This window comes from Urtica dioica, chromosome 2, assembly GCF_054948205.1.
Source record: "Urtica dioica subsp. dioica isolate 48M chromosome 2, U.dioica_male_clone48M_v1_H2, whole genome shotgun sequence".
Lineage (NCBI taxonomy): Eukaryota > Viridiplantae > Streptophyta > Magnoliopsida > Rosales > Urticaceae > Urtica > Urtica dioica.
In genome coordinates this window covers 30,013,108-30,035,007 of record NC_142757.1, presented here as the reverse complement: position 1 = coordinate 30,035,007, position 21,900 = coordinate 30,013,108, and the positions used below count along the sequence as shown (strand labels likewise).

General features: G+C 48.4%; 1 protein-coding gene and 1 long non-coding RNA gene across 2 annotated transcripts; both read left to right on the top strand.

Moving 5' to 3' along the window:
• Positions 1–6,222: 6,222 nt before the first annotated feature.
• LOC149404294 (uncharacterized) lies at positions 6,223–7,717 on the top strand. Its single transcript, XM_089607480.1, has 4 exons — positions 6,223–6,342; positions 6,546–6,987; positions 7,039–7,266; positions 7,341–7,717. Exons 1-4 carry the CDS (start codon positions 6,223–6,225, stop codon positions 7,715–7,717), a joined length of 1,167 nt encoding a protein of 388 aa, XP_089463606.1.
• Positions 7,718–13,009: 5,292 nt separating this feature from the next.
• On the top strand, positions 13,010–14,027 carry LOC149404293 (uncharacterized). The gene is made up of 2 exons (XR_016294497.1): positions 13,010–13,354; positions 13,675–14,027. It is a non-coding gene; the product is annotated as an uncharacterized LOC149404293 (long non-coding RNA).
• Positions 14,028–21,900: the final 7,873 nt, after the last annotated feature.

Genomic DNA, 21,900 nt, shown 5'->3' with positions numbered 1-21,900 from the left:
GAGTCGTGCTCCTCGAGTCAAGACATCCTCCCCAAATCAAGCCATGCTCCCCGAGTCGAGTCACTCTCCTCGAGTCATCCCCCTCGAGTCGAGCATCACTCATCAAGTCATTCTCCTCGAGTTGAGTCTTGCTCCTCGAATCGAGTCATACTCCTCGAGTCGAGCATCGCCCCTCGACTAGAGTCATATTCCTTAAAGTCCAGCCAATCTCCTTGAGTCGAGCCTAGCCCCTCGAGTTGAAACTTGAGTCGGCTCCCCGAGTCGAACCTAGCCCCTCGAGTTGAGACTTGAGTCGGCTCCCCGAGTCGAGCCTAGCCCCTCGAGTTGAGACTTGAGTTGGCTCCCCGAGTTGAGCTTCGCTCCTCGAGTTGAGACTTGATTCAGTCTCCTCGAGTTGAGCTTTGCTCCTCGAGTCGAGCCTTGAGTCAGTCTCCTCGAGTTGAGCTTCGCTCCTCGAATTGAGCCTTGAGTCAGTCTCCTCGAGTCGAGTCCCGCTCCTCGAGCAAGCACCTGGAGCGACGTGAAGAACAGGTTAGCCAAAGCAGAGACCCGCGCTCGCGCCTGGGGAATAAGAGCCGATCTTCCGAACGCAGACGAAGAAGCGTCACCAAGGCGGGAATGGCGGATGCCCCGTGAGACCGACTTATGCTTGATGCGTGGTCAAAATTTTAGCGTTTATCCCCGAGCAGTCGAAGCCCTCCGGTGCGGCAGAGCCTTCCGCCAGGTGCCACTCCGTCTTCTCGAAGCATCAGCCCGCAGCATCAACCTCCGTCTTCGAGACCTCGGAATGAGCACGCCTTTGCAAAATGCAAAAGTGCAGTCGCCTTCCAAGCTGGCCGAGACGGAAGCCATGATCTTCCCCTAATAAGTCACGATTACACAATAGTCGCCCTGCTAGTCACCGTCGAGTCCCATGGACTCCGGATTGATGATATTATCAAGCAAAATGCCATCGAAGAAAGACTTGGGCATGACTTCGTCACAAGATCAACGAGCTGCGACACGCCGGTACGCCTCTACACAAATGCGTGTCCCGCTTGCCCACGCATGTCCCCTTTGCTCCGGGGCTAGAGCGACGGACGCGAACGCGTCTGCCTCGCCCATGTCAAGCTACGTCTCCTATTCGCTTGGATCCTCCTCCACGTGTCGATCACACACGCGTGTCGAGAGAGACGGAAAAGCGAGAGAGAGCACTATCAATTGTGAGAATATCCTTCATAACCACAAAAGCTTCGTGACAGTGAAGCTCTAGGAAGTCTATTTTCCTCAAACACCCGGCGGAAACAACTAAAAGTTCACCACCCAGGGCCTCCCGAGCAATGAACTTGGAGGGCTAATGTTGCCGGTCATTTTCGGAAAACCCGAGACGCCAAGAAGGCACGTTGCTCAAAGGGCCGATGGTCAGGCCGGAGGTCCTGAAGAGCGGCAAGTCTTCAAGCCCTCGCCCAAACTCTTGACTCCTTGAGTCGAGCCTAGCCCCTCGAGTTGAGACTTGAGTCGGCTCCCCGAGTTGAGCCTCGTTCCTCGAGTTGAGACTTCATACAGTCTCCTCGAGTCGAGCTTCGCTCCTCGAGTTGAGCCTTGAGTCAGTCTCCTTGAGTCGAGCTTCGCTCCTCGAGTCGAGCCTTGAGTCAGTCTCCTCGAGTCGAGCTTCGCTCCTCGAGTCAAGCCACTAGTCACTCTCATCGAGTTAAGCCTTGCTCCTCGAGTCGAATCACTCTCGTCAAGTGGAAACCTTCATATTTCACATGGGAAGAATGGTATTCGAAGACCCCTAAAGGCTCGCAAGAGCCCGGAAAGATGAGCCATTCACCGCACGCACAGCGAGCTGCGCCGGCCAGCTGTGCAGCAAGCAGCGCGTCGCGCCAGCAAGGCAGCGCGCCGCGCAAGGCAGGCGCGCGCCGCGCCAAGACGCGCCCGCGCCAAGACGCGCCCGCGCCGCGCGCTCCATGCGCCGCGCATCCTACGCCGTGCGTTCTGCGCCGCGCATCGCGCGCTGCGCCCCCTGCGCCGCGCGTTGTGCGCCGCGCGCTCTGTGCGCCTCCAATTGATGCCGCGCGCATTCCTAGTCCCACATGGACGCCAAAGGACCCTTCTAAGGCCCCCAAACACCTATAAATACCCCTCTCATTGAGGGGAAAGCCATCCCATTCATTCTCAAGGAACTTGAGACTTCTCTCTGCTTCTCTGGATGCCATCCTTGGCCTGAAGCAGATTCTCCTCGATTTCTCGTTCTCAGAGATTCTTAAGTGCTTTCCGGGGACTCCCGGGCGCCGCCTCTCTTGATCGAACGATTAATCTTGAGCCCACGAGTGCTCTAACGGTTTTCGACTGAAAATCGCCTACGCGTCTAGCACCCTAGACGCGTCCACCATTTCTGACAAGAAATCGCCTACGCGTCCGGCATTTCCAACTAGGAATCGCCTACGCGTCCGGAATCTCCGCCACAACAAGGAACTCTTGACTTAGAGTCTTCCACGTCTCCAAAAGAGAGAAAACACACATCCTCTCTCGCGCCCGCGATCTCCGAGGTTCTGAGACGTCGCCGAGGACTCCTCCGCGCCTCGTCTCCTTCGTTGAGCACGCCTCTCCACCAAGGCTCCGCGCCTCATACTGCATCACACACGCTTGAACTACGTTCTGACCTGATCCCACGCACGGGTACGTAGGCAGCCGACAACCAAGGCACGGTCACTCCTCCTCCACACCCCCTACCTCTCCCGAGAGGCGGGTTGATCGGAGAAAACCCTAGCTCGAGACTATCGAGTTCACACTCTTGGCCCGGGTGCGATCACTTGGTCCGGCCTTGGATCGAACCGCCCGAGGTTTTCAATAGTTGTTCATTTTCGTGCGACAACAACACCCACCAATGATAGCTAAAGTAGACTTGGGATACTTAGTCTAAGACGTTCGAGTTCGAACGCGACCACTTGGTCCAGCTTTGGGTCGAACCGTTGCGAGTTCCTAAATAGTTGTCCGAAAACATCAACAATATTTTGGCTCTAGAAGGTGGGGATCTCCCTACTTGGCAACACATTCCCTCTACGTACCACTCATATTTCTAGTTCAACAAACAAGACTCTCGACAGCTGAGTCACTTGCCGACCACCTATGCGGGAACCCGAGCGACTAGCTCGAGGTGCGGCCTAAGGAACTTGGCGCACCGCGTAGGAGAGCAGCCTCGTGATAACGAGAGCCAGCCTCAGGCCCCGACCGCCGACGTCAAGGCCGCCTTCCGAGAGGACACGACCCGGAGACTTGCCGAGCTCCTTGACCGATCGAGCGTCGATGACACACTCATTGCCAACCTCATTGGCTATGACGTTGAGGATGGTTCCAACCACGATGACACCGACCCTGACTACGAAGGAGAGTTTGAGAGGCTGAGGGACGGCCCGGCCGGTCTTGCCCCATCGGCGCAACAAGGCTCGCGCTCCCAATCCTGAGGGCCTACCCCCTCGGTGTCAAGAGAAGGCCGGACACGGCCCCTCACAGGGGAGAGAGCCGCTCTCGACGATGACGGAGCTGACAACCGAGAGGCCCACCGGAGAGCCCGACCAAGGGCCACCTCCCCCCACCAAACACGAAGTTGAGACCTCAGAGAGCATCTAATGGCTCAGAGGAACTCCCGAGGCGAGGACCTCAGGCAAAGGCTGAACTCCCAAAGGGACGCACTGCCCGCTGCCACGTTAGGCGGACCTCCGGTCAATGTTGTGGACCAAACGTCTAATGAGCGCTGACACGTGACTCCCATGGCCCCAGCCGTCAGCTCGGCTAACGACTCGACATGGTAACGATGACTCAAAGCCTCCAAAACCAAATCATCGAGATGAGGGAATCAGGGGGCCAAAGACCTTATGGCGGCATCTAGGAGTCTTACTCACCATTCTTCGAATCCTGGCGTGGCCATGCGTCGGGAACTTTAGGCTACCCTCAATTCCTCTGTAAGATGGGCGTACGGACACAAACTTTCACATCCAACACTACGATACATGGATGGCCATGCAAGGGCAGTCGGACGCCACCACTCACTGGGATCGGGTTCGAATGGTTCAGGAGTTTGAGGCCATGGAGCATCTAGTCCTTCCGAGCCCTCCGAGAGGCATTTCTCTCTCGATTCGTCACGCTAGTGGCACAAAAGAAGTAAAAAACGTACCTCTTGTCCATCCGACAAGAAAGTGACGAGACCACGAGGCAATACCTCGCTCGCTTCACCAAGGAATCCCATAAAGTTGAGGGGTTCGATGATAAGGACGCCATCATGGCCATCACCAAGGGAGCTTGCACGAGCGATTTCCTCAAGTCTATTATCGGCAAGGTCCCGAGAGACATGACGGAGCTCATGGCAAGAGCCCGTACCTACATGTGGATCAAGGACTACCTCGACGGCCGAGATGGCTGGAAAGCTGGTGGACAAGGTAGTCGTCGTCGAGACGAACGAGGCGGAGATCGCCCTGACCCTCGAAAGAGGAGGAATAAAGAAGGCCAGACCCCTAACGGTTGCTCCATTCTCAGGCCAAGGCTGTCACAAGCCGACATCTTCTGAAAATTCTCGACGTTCACCCCACTTAATACCCCGCCGGAGCGGATCCTAGCTTTGCACTGCGACAAGCTAGGAAGCCCTGCTCCTCTAACGAAGGATCTCGCAAAGCGGGATCGTGGAAAATTATGTGAGTACCACTAGGATCACGGGCATCTGACGTCCGAATGTTATCAACTCAAACGTCAGATTGAGGCCCTCATCCAGGATGAGAAGTTGAAAGAGTACGTCCTCTGAACGATCGGGACGAGCGCGGCAGGTGAAGAACGCCCGCGGCATGAAAAGAAGGGTCAGGTAACGATCACCGTTACCGACCGCACAAGGAATAATGAATCGGAGAGCTCACAAATGCACATTGTGGTCTCAATCATGGGAGGACCCGAACTCATGAACTCCAGCACGCAGAGAAAGAAATACGTACGAGAGGTATCTCAGGGGAAGATAGCCCACCATATCAACCACACCTATGAGGTGCCACCCCCGCCCCCCTTCGAGTCTATGTTCTTCACCAACTACGAAGCGGTGCGCGTGCTGCACTAGCACAACGACGGTAGCTCGGCCAAAATCATTTTCAAATCAGCCTAGGACAGGATGAAGCTGGCCGGGCCCGACCTCGATCTCGACCCCGCTCTTCGACTTCTTCGGGGAGAGGGTGATGACGGAGGGTACCATCGACCTTCCGGTGACCTTCGGGAGTCCAGGAGGGATCAAGGTCATCCACATTGTGTCATTCCTAGTGGTGGATCAACTGTCCACCTATAACATCATCGTGGGCCGCCGCACTCTGAACCGATTAAATGCCATAACATCTACCTACCACTTGATGATAAAATTCTCGACCGAGAATGGAATCGCCATAATGTTAGGAGACCAATCAATGGCAAGGATGTGCTATGTGCAAGGGGTCGATGGGACAATGAAGGGAAAGATGGTCAGTACCATCTATCAACTCGAGGAAAAATTCCCGTGTAAGCTTGAGGAATGAGGCACCTTTGGGGAGCTAGACCAAAGGGACGAAGTCGAGCGTTGAAAGGTGGAGACACCGGATGATCTCATCGATGCCAAACTTGACCAGGTAGTCAAGATCGGCGCCCAACTCTGGACCGAGGTCTAGCCCCAACTCGCGGCTTTCCTCTGTGAGTTCAAGGATGTCTTCGCGTGGATACACGCCAATATGCCGGGATTGACCTCGAGACAATGGTCCACCGCCTCAACAATGACAAGAAGATAACTGAACGCATCCAACCAAGGCGAATGTTTAGCGGAGAAAAGAGCCAGGCCATTGGAGAGGAAGTTGGTACACTTCTCACCGCCAACTTCATCAGGAGGCGGAGCATCCCAAGTGGGTATCCAATGTGGTAATGGTGAAAAAGCCCAACGGGAAGTGGCGGATCTGCATTGACTATAAATATCTCAACAAAGCCTGCCTGAAGGATAGCTTCCCTCTCCCGAGAATCGAGCAGCTCATCGACGCCACGGCGGGTCATGAGCTGCTAAGCTTCATGGACACCTATTCAGGGCATAATCAGATCCGCATGCACAAGCCGGACTAAATCAAGACTACCTTCGTTATGAACCGCAGACTTTACTGCTACAAGGTCATGCGGTTTGGCCTAAAAAACGCGTGAGCAACATATCAAAGGTTGGTTAACTGAATGTTTGCCGACCAGATTGGCAAAATAATGGAGGTCTACGTGGATGACATGTTGGTTAAAAGTCTCAAAGCCCGAGACCACGTCCAAGACCTCAGGGAGATGATCACAATCTTGCGGTGGTACAAGATGAAGCTTAACCCCCAAAAAGTGCCCCTTCGGGGTTGAGTCCAGGAAATTCGTGGGTTACATGGTAAGCCGCCGTGGGATCGAGCCAATCCCGAGAAAATCAGGGCGATCTTAGAGATGAGATCACCACAAAGAGTCAAAGAAGTATAGAGCTTGACAGGTAGGATTGCTGCCCTGACGCGATTCGTGTCTAAAGCAATCGACAATGCCAACCGTTCTACAAGGCATTGAAGAAGACTGTTGGGTTCGTGTGGATGGATGAATGCGAGAAGGTGTTTTGCGAGATGAAGGCCTGCTTCAGCTCCCCCATATTCTTTTCAAAGCCTAAGGACGGTGATACCTTTTACATTTATCTCATGGTTTCTGACAGGGCCGCGAGCGCAGTCCTAATACGCGAAAAGGACAAGGTCAAATGGCTGGTGTACGATGTGAGCAAAGCGCTCCTCGATGTTGGGCCTCGATACCCAGAAATTGAGAGATTATCCCTCGCTCTTGTCATGAGTGCGAGAAAGTTTCATCCTTATTTTCAAGCACACCCTATCATGGTGCGCACGGGACATTCGTTCGAGAAAGCTCTGCAAAAGGGGACATCTTCGCGAATGGCCATCTGGTCACAAGAGCTGGGCGAGTACGGCATCGAGTTTCAACCGAGAACTGCCATCAAAGGTCAGGCTCTCGCTGACTTCATGATGGAGTTTTCATGAAAACCTCAGCCAGATGAGGACAAGGAAGACAAGGAGGACGACCATAATGGGTTGTCGAAGAAGATAACTACTGTCCCGACAAGGCCGGTTTGGGACCTACATGTGGACGGTGTGTCAAACGCCCGGGGAGCTGGCGCCGGCGTCATACTCACAAAGCTCAATAGGGAAAAACTAAGATACGCCCTGCGATTGGAATTCAAAGCTTCCAACAACGAGGCAGAGTACAAGGCTTTGATCGTTGGTCTAGAGTTGGCTAACAAGCTAGAACTTTGAAACATATGCATCTATTGCGATTCACAGCTCATTGTGAACCAGGTGAAGGGCGACTATGCATCCAAGGAACTGACATGATCTTATACCTGTCCAAGACACAGAAGAACCTCGAAGCTCTCTCGTGGTTTGAGATAGTCCAATCCCTTGGCACGCCTCCGTCAGGGATAGATGAAAAAGGAGAAGGCAACATCCCGATAGAGGTGCTAACTCAACCCTACGTCTCGGGAGACGACGTAAGGGTGATCGACGATGTGCCACCCCCATCATGGATGACACCGCTAGTGGAATACCTCAAGCGATGGGTCGTTCCCGACGACAAAGATGAGGTAAGAAAGCTAAGAAGCTTGGCGCCGAAATACACCATGAAAGGAGCACCATATTCAAGAGGGGGTACTCGATGCCGCTCCTTCGGTGCTTGAATGATATCGAGGCAAAAAAGTGCGCTCCGCGAGGTGCACGAAGGTGTGTGCGGGAACCACGCCGCCGGACAATCCATGACCCTGAAACTCCTGAGACTCGGATCCTTTTGGCCAATCTTGAAAAAAGACCCCCACGAGTGGGCAAAAATGTGCGACAAATGTCAGAGGTTTACTCATGTCCCGCCCCAAGCACCTGCACCGCTGTCTCCGATTATCGTACCTCGACCATTCGCGAAGTGGGGGATCGATCTCAACGGCGAATAGCCTACAGCCCCGCGATAGTAAAAGCACACGATCGTGACAATCGATTACTTCACCAAGTCGGTGGTTGCAGAGCCCTCGGCAAAGATCACGGAGGCAAATACGACTAACTTCATCTGGAAGAACATCATTTGCCACTTCGGGATACCCGCGTCAATCGTGACCGACAACAGCAAACGATTCAACAACGCGCGCGTCCGCGATATATGCAAACAATTGTGGATCAGCAAGACATTCTCCTCTCCTCGACATCCGCAGGTGAACGGCCAAGTCGAGGCGGTCAACAAGACGATCAAGGAGAACCTGAAGAAGAAATTGGAGGAGAGAAATGGGGCGTGGGCCGACGAGCTTCCTATGGTTCTGTGGGCGTACCAAATGACCACATGAAACGCGACCGATGAAACCCCGTTCGCCTTTGTATACGACGTCGAAACCAAACTCCCAACTCTCCGCATCGATGAATCCTAGGAAGCCGCCAACGATGAGGCAATGAGGCTCGAGCTTGACCTCATAGACGAAAGAATGGCGAACACGCTGTCCCGGCTTGCCGCATAAAAGAGAAAGGTCGAGAAGTACTACAATTTCAAAGTCAACCTTTTGACGTTTGCTGACAGAAGCCTCGTCCTTAGAAGGGTGTTCCAAAACACCAAGGTGCAAGGAGTAGGAGTCTTGGGTCCCACCTTGGAGGGCCCATATTGTGTACGCCGAGCCATACACGGTGGCACCTACGAGCTTGAGAACTTGGAAGGACTCGTGTTCACGCATCCATGGAATGCCGAGCACTCGAGGCAATATTACCAATAAAGCTTGCCATTGACTCTACTCTTTCCCTTATTTTAAGTTTGTTAATGACAATTTTACGTTTAAACAAGGCAACGGCCGTGGGATGTACTTTTGTTTCAAGCAATACAAAACTTTGGGTTGCATTTCATTTTGTTCTGTTTCTAATGGTTACAATTTCTAGGCTCCTCTACGAGTACCCAAGAAACTCGGGGGGCTAACGGGGATAAGATATCCACAAACCATTCATGCGATGCACTCGCGTGGAACAAAGGCAGTCCAAACGACTCGAAAACAAAGTGACTCACGAGCCGAAAGGCATTACATTTGCGCACCGAAAGCGAGTCCCAAACCAACAAGACACGTCCCGACACGAGACATGCGCACCGACAGGTGCCACACTCACCGGACTAAGTCTACGTCAAGCCCATCCCGACACATAACGTGCATGCCGACAGGCAGCGAACATACCGTGAAAGTGGCTCGCTCACCGCCCAGCTCGTGCATCGACATGCAACGAGTCACATTTTGGTTCAATGGCTTGCTCCCGCCGGATGAGTAACTTGTTTGGCCAGCGTCCACGGAAAACCCGACCACGCAATGTGGTGCCAAGGCCCCCCGAGGCCCGAATCGCACAAATCGATTACACCCTCGTCGTTAAATCGAGAAAATAAGACACACATCAACAAAGTCATGCTAATCGATTACGCTAAACGCGGATGAATCGAGAAAATAAGACGCGTATTAAACTTGAGAAGGTTAAATGAAAATCGATCAAGTTAAAAAATAATCCAACGGGAACAAAAAATGTCAAAGATCCAGATCAGACTAGAAAGCGAACGCTAAACAAGTGCGCGAAAAACCAAAATAAAACCAACTACTCGGAGCCGAAGTCGACCTGCTCCTCGTCAATCTCAGGCGGGGGAACACCCGAACCCTCGGTGGCATCTCCATCGAGGGGACAGTTCGTCGACTATGCGGCCTCGACAGGGATATGGGCGCGATGGCTGCCTATTTGTGGCACGTCGTCCAATGGAGGAAACATGCCGTCGAAGAAGGCGAAGGTGGTCCCATGAGACGCATTCTCCTTCGTGGTCCCATCACGAACTCGAATTGCGGTCGCATGCTGAGCCTCCTCTAGAGCAACATCCCAATCGTCCTCCAACTCTGTCTTGGCCTGCACGGCATCGTCCCTATACTCAATGATGGCCTGCGTCTCCACCACCAGCGAATCGCATTCTCTCTCTACCTGGAAGCGAGAAATCTCAGTCGTCGACAGTCGCGCGTGGACGATCTTCATCTCCTTGTCCCGACCTGAGAGCACTGCCTTGAGCTTCTTCGCCTCCCCCAAGAAAGTGTCAACCGACTGCTCCGCTTTCTACCGAGATGCTTGCCCGACCATTCACAACGCTCTTTCAGCGGCAAGCTCTGCACTCAAACGAGCCACCTCCTCGCGAGGCCGCTTCAACTCCTCCTCGAGTGCTTCAAACTCCTGGGCAGGTCAAACTCCCGCTAGCATAGCAGCATGCTAAATCGTGACATTCTCCATGTCGGTCTTCATGTTTCGCATCTGCCGCAGCAAGTATCGGAGAATGCAATCGCCTCGCTCCTGGCTTGCGAGCATCAATGATAGTAGACAACATAAGTACAGCTACAATAAGCACGATAGTGGCAAACAATATTGATTGAAAAGCGTCACTAATCCCATTCTGAAAGTAGTCCATGTCGCTCTTCGTCAAGAGACCCTTGAAGTCCTTCAAGGAGGAGTCCGAAATCCCTTGGGAGCACTGGTCCCTCAACTCCGCCGTCTCGGCCAGAAGCATCGAGTCATGTCATCCCTTACCGCTGGCACGTGAGCACGCTTTGAACGGGAAGGCGAGCTGAGCGTGATCAACGAAGAAGGTTGCTTACTTGAAGAGTTCACCTCATTTCGTGCCCGCATGGGCGACCTCTCACGACGGGCTGCGATCCAAGAGCGGGCGGCGGCAATGGCGTCAGTAGAGGGTTATGCCCTAGGCAATCTCGCACGAGAAGACTCCCAAGCCATGGTACCTATCCCGAGAAACGTCAAACGGTCAGGACAAAAAGACACGCAAAGTACAAACAATAAGGAATGCAATAGCATGAAATGTCAAATAACCCCCCACGTCGTGGGAAGGGGCGGAAGAACCCCCTCCCTTAGACTCGGGGCCCGATGGGATCTCGTGACAAAAAGAAGAACATTGAGGTGCCTCGTCATTAGCCACGAACCACCCGGTAGTCGACATCAGGTCTGGGACTCAAAGAGCGATCCTTACCGCCTCGAGTTTTGAATCGTTCCAATTAGGAGTGCGAGCTCGGTGTTCTCAATGTCACCGTCAGTTGGGAAGTCGGCTACGGGCCCGAAAACAAGAGACGTCGCATGAAAGCGGACTCAGATACCCACACCCAAGGGTACCGATGCTTCGAGGACACTTCGGTAAGAATGGCAAAGCGCTTGCGATGTTGGACCTTGTAGAAACCTGGTTTCCCGGAGATACCATGGACAGACACAAGGTTTCAGATATCATCGACAGTTACGGTCCTCTTCTTCGCTCGATTGAGCATCATGTGGTACGCGAAAACCACGAGGTAGAAGGATTGAGACATCTAGGAGGCGTGAACGTTCAGTCAAACAAATCGATCTTGGATTACAGACTGAAAGGGTAGTGGTAGACCTCTGCGAAGGCTCGCCTCATGAACAACGATGTACCCCTTCCGCATGCGTGTCGGAAGATCATCAGGTAACCATCACAATAACGATACGGACTCCAGGATGTCGAATCGCTTCCTTAGACTCCCGAAGCTGGGAAGAGAAAGGGAGCTCGGGATATCAACACTTGAGTAGTCAGCGCCACCGCGGATCGCCGATTCCCCGACCGGGAAGGCCAAAGCTCGGTCCTCATCTCGGGCAGTCAAAGTGCGTACCTCGATCGTCAAAGGACGAATATGGAGGAACTCACATGAACCCTCGACGTGCGGGACTTCCTCCGGGCCAACCAGGTTGTCCACCGAGAGGTCACCGCCGCGCGCGCCTGGGTCAGGTGAGCGATCTCCCTCGTGCGCAACGACGCCCACCAAGAGGTCTCCCCCCGCGTGCCCAAGCTGGCCAAACAATCTCCATCGCAGGCGCCCAGATTGTCCAAGAGGTCTCCACCGTACGCTCTCGGACCGCCCGGGCAGTCTTTCTCGCGTGCACCCGGGCCGGCCGAGTGGTCCTCCCCGCACGCGACCGGGCTGGCCGAGCAGATTTCCTCGCACGCGTCTAGGCCGATCGGCCAGCCTTCCCCACGCACGCCCAGACCGGCTAGGTCTCCCTAGCGCATGCCCGTCCCGGTCGAGCCTCGTTCTCTCACGCCAAGATCTGGGCTGGTCGGGTCATCTCCATGCGCGCTTGGCTTTGGGCCAGCCAGGATTTGTTTATGCTTGCCCGGCCCAAGGTCGCTGCCCAACCCTTAGCCGGTTGGGCCTCCCACACGTTGGCTCGGCCCATAGGCGCCTAGGGTTTGCGTGTGAGCAAGAGCGGTGCCACATCATAGCCAGCAGTGCCACCCAGCCGGCTGGCTTCCCCACTGGCGCCAACACCGACCTAGACAGGACCACCCAGCACCGTGGCATCGTTCGGACTATTGATCTCAGTATGATTGTTTGGAGAATCTATGATGTGTGGTTATGGGACATTGAGAGTTGGAGACTCTATATGTAAGGACAAGTTTCTGCATCACTCGTATTTGGAGATTTGGAAGTAAATAACGAGTTTCCGTTGTTACAACTAAATTCTCGAGTGAATTATACTTCAATGGATTTATCGAATTAATTTTAAATATGTTAAGGTAATGATAAATCTCGGAATAAATAAAGGAATTATCGAGTTTAACTCGATTAATAAATTATATCCGATGAGACATTCGGAAATTAATTTAAGAAATAAATTCTCAAGAACGAGAATTAATTCCGAGAATCCTTAAATATATTTTAATTAATCGAGAACGAACGAGAAAATTCTCGGGTCAAATCATATAATTATAATCCATTCGGTGATGGATTTAATTAAATAATTATATGAAAAGGACGTGGTTGTAACAATTTTAAGGGACCCATTTGAAAGAAAACAAAGAAAATAGGTTGGTTTGTAATTAATAGGATAAGGTTGAGCATTGCCACGTCATTAGTGTGTGGAATCTTCTTCAAAGTGATGTTTATCACTTAGCCAAATAAGGGAATCGACAACCAAGAAAAAAAAACATACCAGCCCAAGAAAGAGAAAAGACACGGGAAAAAAAAAAGAAAGAAGAAGGAGAAGAGAACCCGAGCGAGAGAGAGAGCCGAGGGAAGGGAGAGCAAGAGAGAGAGAGTGGCTGAGAAATAGAGAACGAGAGAGCGAGGGGGTGAGCTCGCGAAGGGGACGCTCGGCCGACGAGCCACCAGGACCGAGACCCAAAGTCGCTGGACGTGCGCGCGGACCGAGAAGAGACGAACCACCGCCGTGAGCCGCCGAGGACACCGGCTGAGAGGAGATCGCCGGGAAAGAAGGGAGAAAGGGCCGGAGAAGACTCGAACCCACCAATTTCACCTGAGGTAAGAGAGATTTTTATCTCTAGGGTTCGAAGTTTTAGGGTTGGAATTTGGGGGTTTTTGATGTTAAGCGAAATTAATGGTTCAAGAGTTGATTTCGGTGATGATTCCTCTGATTATGGTGGTGTTCTTGGTTTTGGACGGGTTTGGGTGTGGTTTTGGTCTTGGCCGTGTAGAATGGTTCTAGCCGTGTGTTTGATCTTGATTTTTTGGGATGTGATTCTGAGCTTTACGTTGCTTTTCTAGTTTGAGAATAGGAGTTAACGGTTGTTTCGTTGTTGTGCGTGTGAGTTATATCTGTTGAGAGTCTAGGCTCGTTTTAGGTGGGCTGAACAGGTCTCGGGGCAGCGGCTCGGGATGGCGAAGAGGCTGTCCGAAGGTTGGCGGAGCTGTTGCGCGAGTGACGACGGAGCGGGGCTGGTCAGCGAGGTTCATCGGCTCGGTTGGGACGAGCTGTTGGGCCGGGGACGGCAACGACGCTGTGGCGGCTCTCAGGGGGCTGTTTATGGCAGTCTCTGCCCGGTGTTAGCGAGTCGAAATTTCCCGAGTCTCGACTCGTGCTAGTGCGAACCTATAATTATTTTTGTTGGGTCGTTCTAGATTATGAGAGTTGCGATATAATATCAATATGTATGTTTTGTAATTAAGCTCGTTTAATATAAGTTAGTAAGAAAAATAAATTAATATGTATCATTATTAAACTCGTTGATTATTCACGTAATTATTTAGTATATTTATCTTAATTATGTATTAAAAATCGAGTTCGACTATAAGCTCGACTCTTTTAATTTGGAAAAAGAATATCAACGAGAAATTTTTTATTTACGTTCTCAAACGTTATAACTTGTCAATAAAAAGAGACAAGTCAAAAATATTTTCTAGAACATATTTGAGAAGTGTCGGTTTGAGTTATTTTCAAATAACTTACGTATTCTATAGATTGTTAGTAAGAGTTTCTTTATACGTTCTTTTCTTTTAGTTTCGACCTTCGGGAACCTATCCTAAGCAATGGGCTTTGTCCCGTCAAAAGAATAGGTGGTCGAATAGCGGGGCGTTTCTTAGCCTAGATCAGGGAGGTTGTTAAGGCCTTGTTCTTAGGCGTCGATTCTTTCCCGTCTCTGTTCTGTCATGTATTCCCTGATGTTTGTTTTTTTAGACGCTCTGAGTAGCGTGACTAGGAGGACGTTTTGAATACGTTCCTTATGAGCTTTTTTTTAGTAGAAGTGTGTACGTTAGTAGATCAATGGACGAGATACTGAGTATGCTCGATGTTCGATCTTTCTCTTCCATAGATAAGTCCAGAGTGCTATCAGGATTAGCAGGAGAAGCTTACGAGGACTGGGTTATACGTGAAGTTAAGAAGAACCCTTTCATCTGGAAGAGAAGAATTCAGGATTCGAAAGAATCGTTATCCGGGTAAGTGGATTACAGGCACGTACAATATCAAGAAATATTATATATATCTTTATATATGTACATGTATTGTACGTGCATTTTCTATATGCTTTCTAGTAAGCAAGAGTAAGATAAACCAAAAGACAATTCACTATCAAGATTAAGGGCTTTAAGCCGCTAACGAATTGGGAAACGGAATTAGTCCGGCTAACAAAAATGGCTAGAGGTAACTAGGAACCCGAGCCTTTGCTATGTGTTTAGTTAGCCACTTTCCAGAGATCCAGTCCTAGTGAACTGGATTATGAGAGATTGAAGCTAAGACTCGTATTCAAAAGCGAGAATATTATGATAGGATCTTTGGGAGTCGCATCTCAAGATCTTATAATTCACGAGTTAATAAGCGAAAAGAATATATGTTAAGATCGGGATTAAACCCGAATTAAGCAGTCTCTCATGTTAAGTTAATTAAAGAGAAAACATAGAATGGTACCGCCTCCGACATATACCCCTTGTTAGCAGGTACCTATTATGCTTCGTGCTGGTACCACATGGGGATTAGGCAGGAGACTGTGCACCCTCCTGTCTGGCGCCAATAAGACATGTGCGTGCGGATATCATTAAGGGATCCCGAGCAGGAAATGTATTGTATGATGGGAATTGCCGGGACCTAAGCTGGCATATTCTCAAGTAAGAGGAGTTACCGGGACCTAAGCTGGTAATTCCATGGATTATGATAAAAGAATGTTATGATGTGAATCACCGGGACCTAAGCTGGTGAATTCTTAAGTCAGAGGAATCTCTCGGGACCTAAGCTGAGTGATTCCTAAGCAGGATGAATCTATCGGGACCTAAGCCGATTGATTCTCAAGTAAGGTGGATTTATCGGGACCTAAGCCGATATTTCCGCAAGTTATGAAAAGATATGAACTCTATGTTATGTATTGTTTATGTGTTATGTGCATTGTGCATTAGATATGTAGATATCCGCTTACTGAGTCTTTCGACTCACAGTTATTATCTTGATATTGTAGATAAAGGAAAGGCCAAAGAAGACTGAGCAGAGCATCAGCGAAACCGGTAAGTAAGTAGGCGTGTGTATGTACGGCTGCCGACCTGTGGCTAAGTCAAGGGCGAATGAGTCTATTTTGTTTTTAAAAGACGAGTCTTTTGTTTGTAAAGTTTTAAATAGTATGTTTTAAGAAAAACGAAAAATTTGCCCATATTTTTGAGACGTTTATGTAAATATTTTAAAAGTTTTTCTAGAAAATGTTTTCTGGAAGCGCTTCCACCAAAGTTTTTATGAATTTTATTTATGTCAAGTAAGATACGAAGATCTCTGCCGCGGCTCGTGGGCGAGCTAAGGCTCGCGGGTCGTGACAGAATTTTTGGTATCAGAGCCCAGGTTGAGTCGTTTCTGTAGACTTGTGGTCGTACATACACTAACGTACTTACTTATAAGTCAGCTGATGTTTAAGATAGCCTTATCTATAATATCTTGTTGAGTCTTTGTGAAAGATAGCGGTTATATTAGGATAACCGTGTGCTTACCCATTCTTACTTATAGGTGAAGTAGAGATTAAGAATGGGACCTAAGAAGCAAACGCAGACGGATCTTTCACATGAGATGATTGAGATTAGCAGGGCTTTAGAGCGCCAAGCAGAAGATGCTCGTCGAAGGGATGCTCAAATAGAAGAGCAGAACAGGTTGATCACGCAACTTATTGCGCGAATGAACGAGCAGCAACCTCCACAGGGTCAACAAGACCCTGAACCCCAGGCGCATCGACCAGAACAACCTGGAGGACAAGGTGAGCACGTGCCAAATATGAATAGGAATCCAGATGGTCAGAATGTACAAGCGCCACCATAAGCTCAAGCTATGGCGCCAGATGAGGTTCCGCTGTTCCAGATTCCGATAATGGCACCGATTGTCGGGGAGCCTGTATATGAGCGTTTTCGTAAGCAGAAACCACCGACTTTCGATGGAGATGCTGATCCTTCCCTTGCGGAAAATTGGATTAAAAGGATCCAACAGATCTTCACGTACATGCAACTTACAGATGGTGAGAGGGTTGCTTGTGCTGTGAACCAGCTGGAACTTGAAGCTCGAAGTTGGTGGGAAGTAATCGCACTCTATGATGATGTTTCTCATATTACATGGAATCGTTTTATCAACCTATTTTATGAGAAGTACCTGGGTGAAGCTAATCTCTCGGGTAAGGTACGAGAGTTTATGGATCTTAAGCAAGGGAAGCTCTCTGTAGCTGAGTATATAGCCAAGTTTGATGAGCTTGCAAAGTTTTCGCCCTCTATGGTACCGACGGATCAGTCGCGCAAGATGAATTTTATGCATGGACTCAATGTGGAAATTGTGCGTCAGGTTGATAATGGCGACGTTGGGCCACGAACTTATGCGAATGCCGTTCAAAGGGCGTTAAGGATTGATGGTTGGCGTATAGCACAAGCCAATCCAGCTGGCGAGTCGGTGACCATCCCACAGGAGTCGGTAGCGGAAGTCGAGAAGAAGAACTTCACCGACAAGAAGAAAAAGAGTTGGGATAGAGACTCCAGGTCCAGGGCGCCAAGAAATGAAGGAAGTTACAGAGGAAATCAAAGCGAGAACAAGTACAAGAGGCCAAGGGTTAATGATTTCTCCACGTGCAACAAGTGCGGCAGGAAGCACTCAGGCGAGTGTCGCATGGGAACCTCAAGCTGCTACCGGTGTGGCTTAGAAGGTCATTTTGCACGGGATTGCCACGTTTCAGAAGAGAAGATCGCTTATCTGAAGAATCAACCTAAGGCCAAAGCTCGCGTCTTTAGCATCTATGGAGATGAAGTAAAGGAGTCATCGTCTGGAAGAACCGGTTAGATTCCTATCCTTTACTCTTCAGTTATGCATTCCTGTATGTGGAAACTATGCATGTTCGTCTGTTGTATCCTAGTCAAGTTCTTGATCTTGATAGATGATGAAGTGGATTCCTTGTTAGTTATATCTAACCGTTAGGAAGTGACTATTTCAAGTCACCAATGTAGTTTTGATACGTTACGTCTATGTATACTTTATGACCAGAATCAGTCTGCTGTTCATCAAGTGATGACATGTTAGAAAAATGTATCTCTTCTCTTGTTTTCTTAAGATGGAAAATTATCTGGAAACTCAATAGTGTCATGCAGAAAGAGTACCCTGCTTTGCTTTAAGTTTCGAGGACGAAACTAACTTAAGGGGGTAGGGATTGTAAGGACAAGTTTCTGCATCACTCGTATTTGGAGATTTGGAAGTAAATAACGAGTTTCCGTTGTTACAACTAAATTCTCGAGTGAATTATACTTCAATGGATTTATCGAATTAATTTTAAATATGTTAAGGTAATGATAAATCTCGGAATAAATAAAGGAATTATCGAGTTTAACTCGATTAATAAATTATATCCGATGAGACATTCGGAAATTAATTTAAGAAATAAATTCTCAAGAACGAGAATTAATTCCGAGAATCCTTAAATATAATTTAATTAATCGAGAACGAACGAGAAAATTCTCGGGTCAAATCATATAATTATAATCCATTCGGTGATGGATTTAATTAAATAATTATATGAAAAGGACGTGGTTGTAACAATTTTAAGGGACCCATTTGAAAGAAAACAAAGAAAATAGGTTGGTTTGTAATTAATAGGATAAGGTTGAGCATTGCCACGTCATTAGTGTGTGGAATCTTCTTCAAAGTGATGTTTATCACTTAGCCAAATAAGGGAATCGACAACCAAGAAAAAAAAAACATACCAGCCCAAGAAAGAGAAAAGACACGGGAAAAAAAAAAGAAAGAAGAAGGAGAAGAGAACCCGAGCGAGAGAGAGAGCCGAGGGAAGGGACAGCAAGAGAGAGAGAGCGGCTGAGAAATACAGAACGAGAGAGCGAGGGGGTGAGCTCGCGAAGGGGACGCTCGGCCGACGAGCCACCAGGACCGAGACCCAAAGTCGCTGGACGTGCGCGCGGACCGAGAAGAGACGAACCACCGCCGTGAGCCGCCGAGGACACCGGCTGAGAGGAGATCGCCGGGAAAGAAGGGAGAAAGGGCCGGAGAAGACTCGAACCCACCAATTTCACCTGAGGTAAGAGAGATTTTTATCTCTAGGGTTCGAAGTTTTAGGGTTGGAATTTGGGGGTTTTTGATGTTAAGCGAAATTAATGGTTCAAGAGTTGATTTCGGTGATGATTCCTCTGATTATGGTGGTGTTCTTGGTTTTGGACGGGTTTGGGTGTGGTTTTGGTCTTGGCCGTGTAGAATGGTTCTAGCCGTGTGTTTGATCTTGATTTTTTGGGATGTGATTCTGAGCTTTACGTTGCTTTTCTAGTTTGAGAATAGGAGTTAACGGTTGTTTCGTTGTTGTGCGTGTGAGTTATATCTGTTGAGAGTCTAGGCTCGTTTTAGGTGGGCTGAATAGGTCTCGGGGCAGCGGCTCGGGATGGCGAAGAGGCTGTCCGAAGGTTGGCGGAGCTGTTGCGCGAGTGACGACGGAGCGGGGCTGGTCAGCGAGGTTCATCGGCTCGGTTGGGACGAGCTGTTGGGCCGGGGACGGCAACGACGCTGTGGCGGCTCTCAGGGGGCTGTTTATGGCAGTCTCTGCCCGGTGTTAGCGAGTCGAAATTTCCCGAGTCTCGACTCGTGCTAGTGCGAACCTATAATTATTTTTGTTGGGTCGTTCTAGATTATGAGAGTTGCGATATAATATCAATATGTATGTTTTGTAATTAAGCTCGTTTAATATAAGTTAGTAAGAAAAATAAATTAATATGTATCATTATTAAACTCGTTGATTATTCACGTAATTATTTAGTATATTTATCTTAATTATGTATTAAAAATCGAGTTCGACTATAAGCTCGACTCTTTTAATTTGGAAAAAGAATATCAACGAGAAATTTTTTATTTACGTTCTCAAACGTTATAACTTGTCAATAAAAAGAGACAAGTCAAAAATATTTTCTAGAACATATTTGAGAAGTGTCGGTTTGAGTTATTTTCAAATAACTTACGTATTCTATAGATTGTTAGTAAGAGTTTCTTTATACGTTCTTTTCTTTTAGTTTCGACCTTCGGGAACCTATCCTAAGCAATGGGCTTTGTCCCGTCAAAAGAATAGGTGGTCGAATAGCGGGGCGTTTCTTAGCCTAGATCAGGGAGGTTGTTAAGGCCTTGTTCTTAGGCGTCGATTCTTTCCCGTCTCTGTTCTGTCATGTATTCCCTGATGTTTGTTTTTTTAGACGCTCTGAGTAGCGTGACTAGGAGGACGTTTTGAATACGTTCCTTATGAGCTTTTTTTTAGTAGAAGTGTGTACGTTAGTAGATCAATGGACGAGATACTGAGTATGCTCGATGTTCGATCTTTCTCTTCCATAGATAAGTCCAGAGTGCTATCAGGATTAGCAGGAGAAGCTTACGAGGACTGGGTTATACGTGAAGTTAAGAAGAACCCTTTCATCTGGAAGAGAAGAATTCAGGATTCGAAAGAATCGTTATCCGGGTAAGTGGATTACAGGCACGTACAATATCAAGAAATATTATATATATCTTTATATATGTACATGTATTGTACGTGCATTTTCTATATGCTTTCTAGTAAGCAAGAGTAAGATAAACCAAAAGACAATTCACTATCAAGATTAAGGGCTTTAAGCCGCTAACGAATTGGGAAACGGAATTAGTCCGGCTAACAAAAATGGCTAGAGGTAACTAGGAACCCGAGCCTTTGCTATGTGTTTAGTTAGCCACTTTCCAGAGATCCAGTCCTAGTGAACTGGATTATGAGAGATTGAAGCTAAGACTCGTATTCAAAAGCGAGAATATTATGATAGGATCTTTGGGAGTCGCATCTCAAGATCTTATAATTCACGAGTTAATAAGCGAAAAGAATATATGTTAAGATCGGGATTAAACCCGAATTAAGCAGTCTCTCATGTTAAGTTAATTAAAGAGAAAACATAGAATGGTACCGCCTCCGACATATACCCCTTGTTAGCAGGTACCTATTATGCTTCGTGCTGGTACCACATGGGGATTAGGCAGGAGACTGTGCACCCTCCTGTCTGGCGCCAATAAGACATGTGCGTGCGGATATCATTAAGGGATCCCGAGCAGGAAATGTATTGTATGATGGGAATTGCCGGGACCTAAGCTGGCATATTCTCAAGTAAGAGGAGTTACCGGGACCTAAGCTGGTAATTCCATGGATTATGATAAAAGAATGTTATGATGTGAATCACCGGGACCTAAGCTGGTGAATTCTTAAGTCAGAGGAATCTCTCGGGACCTAAGCTGAGTGATTCCTAAGCAGGATGAATCTATCGGGACCTAAGCCGATTGATTCTCAAGTAAGGTGGATTTATCGGGACCTAAGCCGATATTTCCGCAAGTTATGAAAAGATATGAACTCTATGTTATGTATTGTTTATGTGTTATGTGCATTGTGCATTAGATATGTAGATATCCGCTTACTGAGTCTTTCGACTCACAGTTATTATCTTGATATTGTAGATAAAGGAAAGGCCAAAGAAGACTGAGCAGAGCATCAGCGAAACCGGTAAGTAAGTAGGCGTGTGTATGTACGGCTGCCGACCTGTGGCTAAGTCAAGGGCGAATGAGTCTATTTTGTTTTTAAAAGACGAGTCTTTTGTTTGTAAAGTTTTAAATAGTATGTTTTAAGAAAAACGAAAAATTTGCCCATATTTTTGAGACGTTTATGTAAATATTTTAAAAGTTTTTCTAGAAAATGTTTTCTGGAAGCGCTTCCACCAAAGTTTTTATGAATTTTATTTATGTCAAGTAAGATACGAAGATCTCTGCCGCGGCTCGTGGGCGAGCTAAGGCTCGCGGGTCGTGACACTATAGTTCTCCTAGGTATCTTCTGAAGGCACTGAATTGACTAGTGCACTTCTAGAGACAAAACAAGAACAAAACATTTAACCTCTTATGTCTCAAAGTCACTACGTATGAATTGCATCATGCTTACCTTAATTCTGAAATGAAACATGTCATTTCATAGCTTACGTATTCTCATTTGAGAAAGTTAGAGTTCGGATTCACTATGTGATTTTGAACATGACCTATTGGTGAAGTATTAAGTTATGAAGATGTCATGAGTAACTTTGTGAAG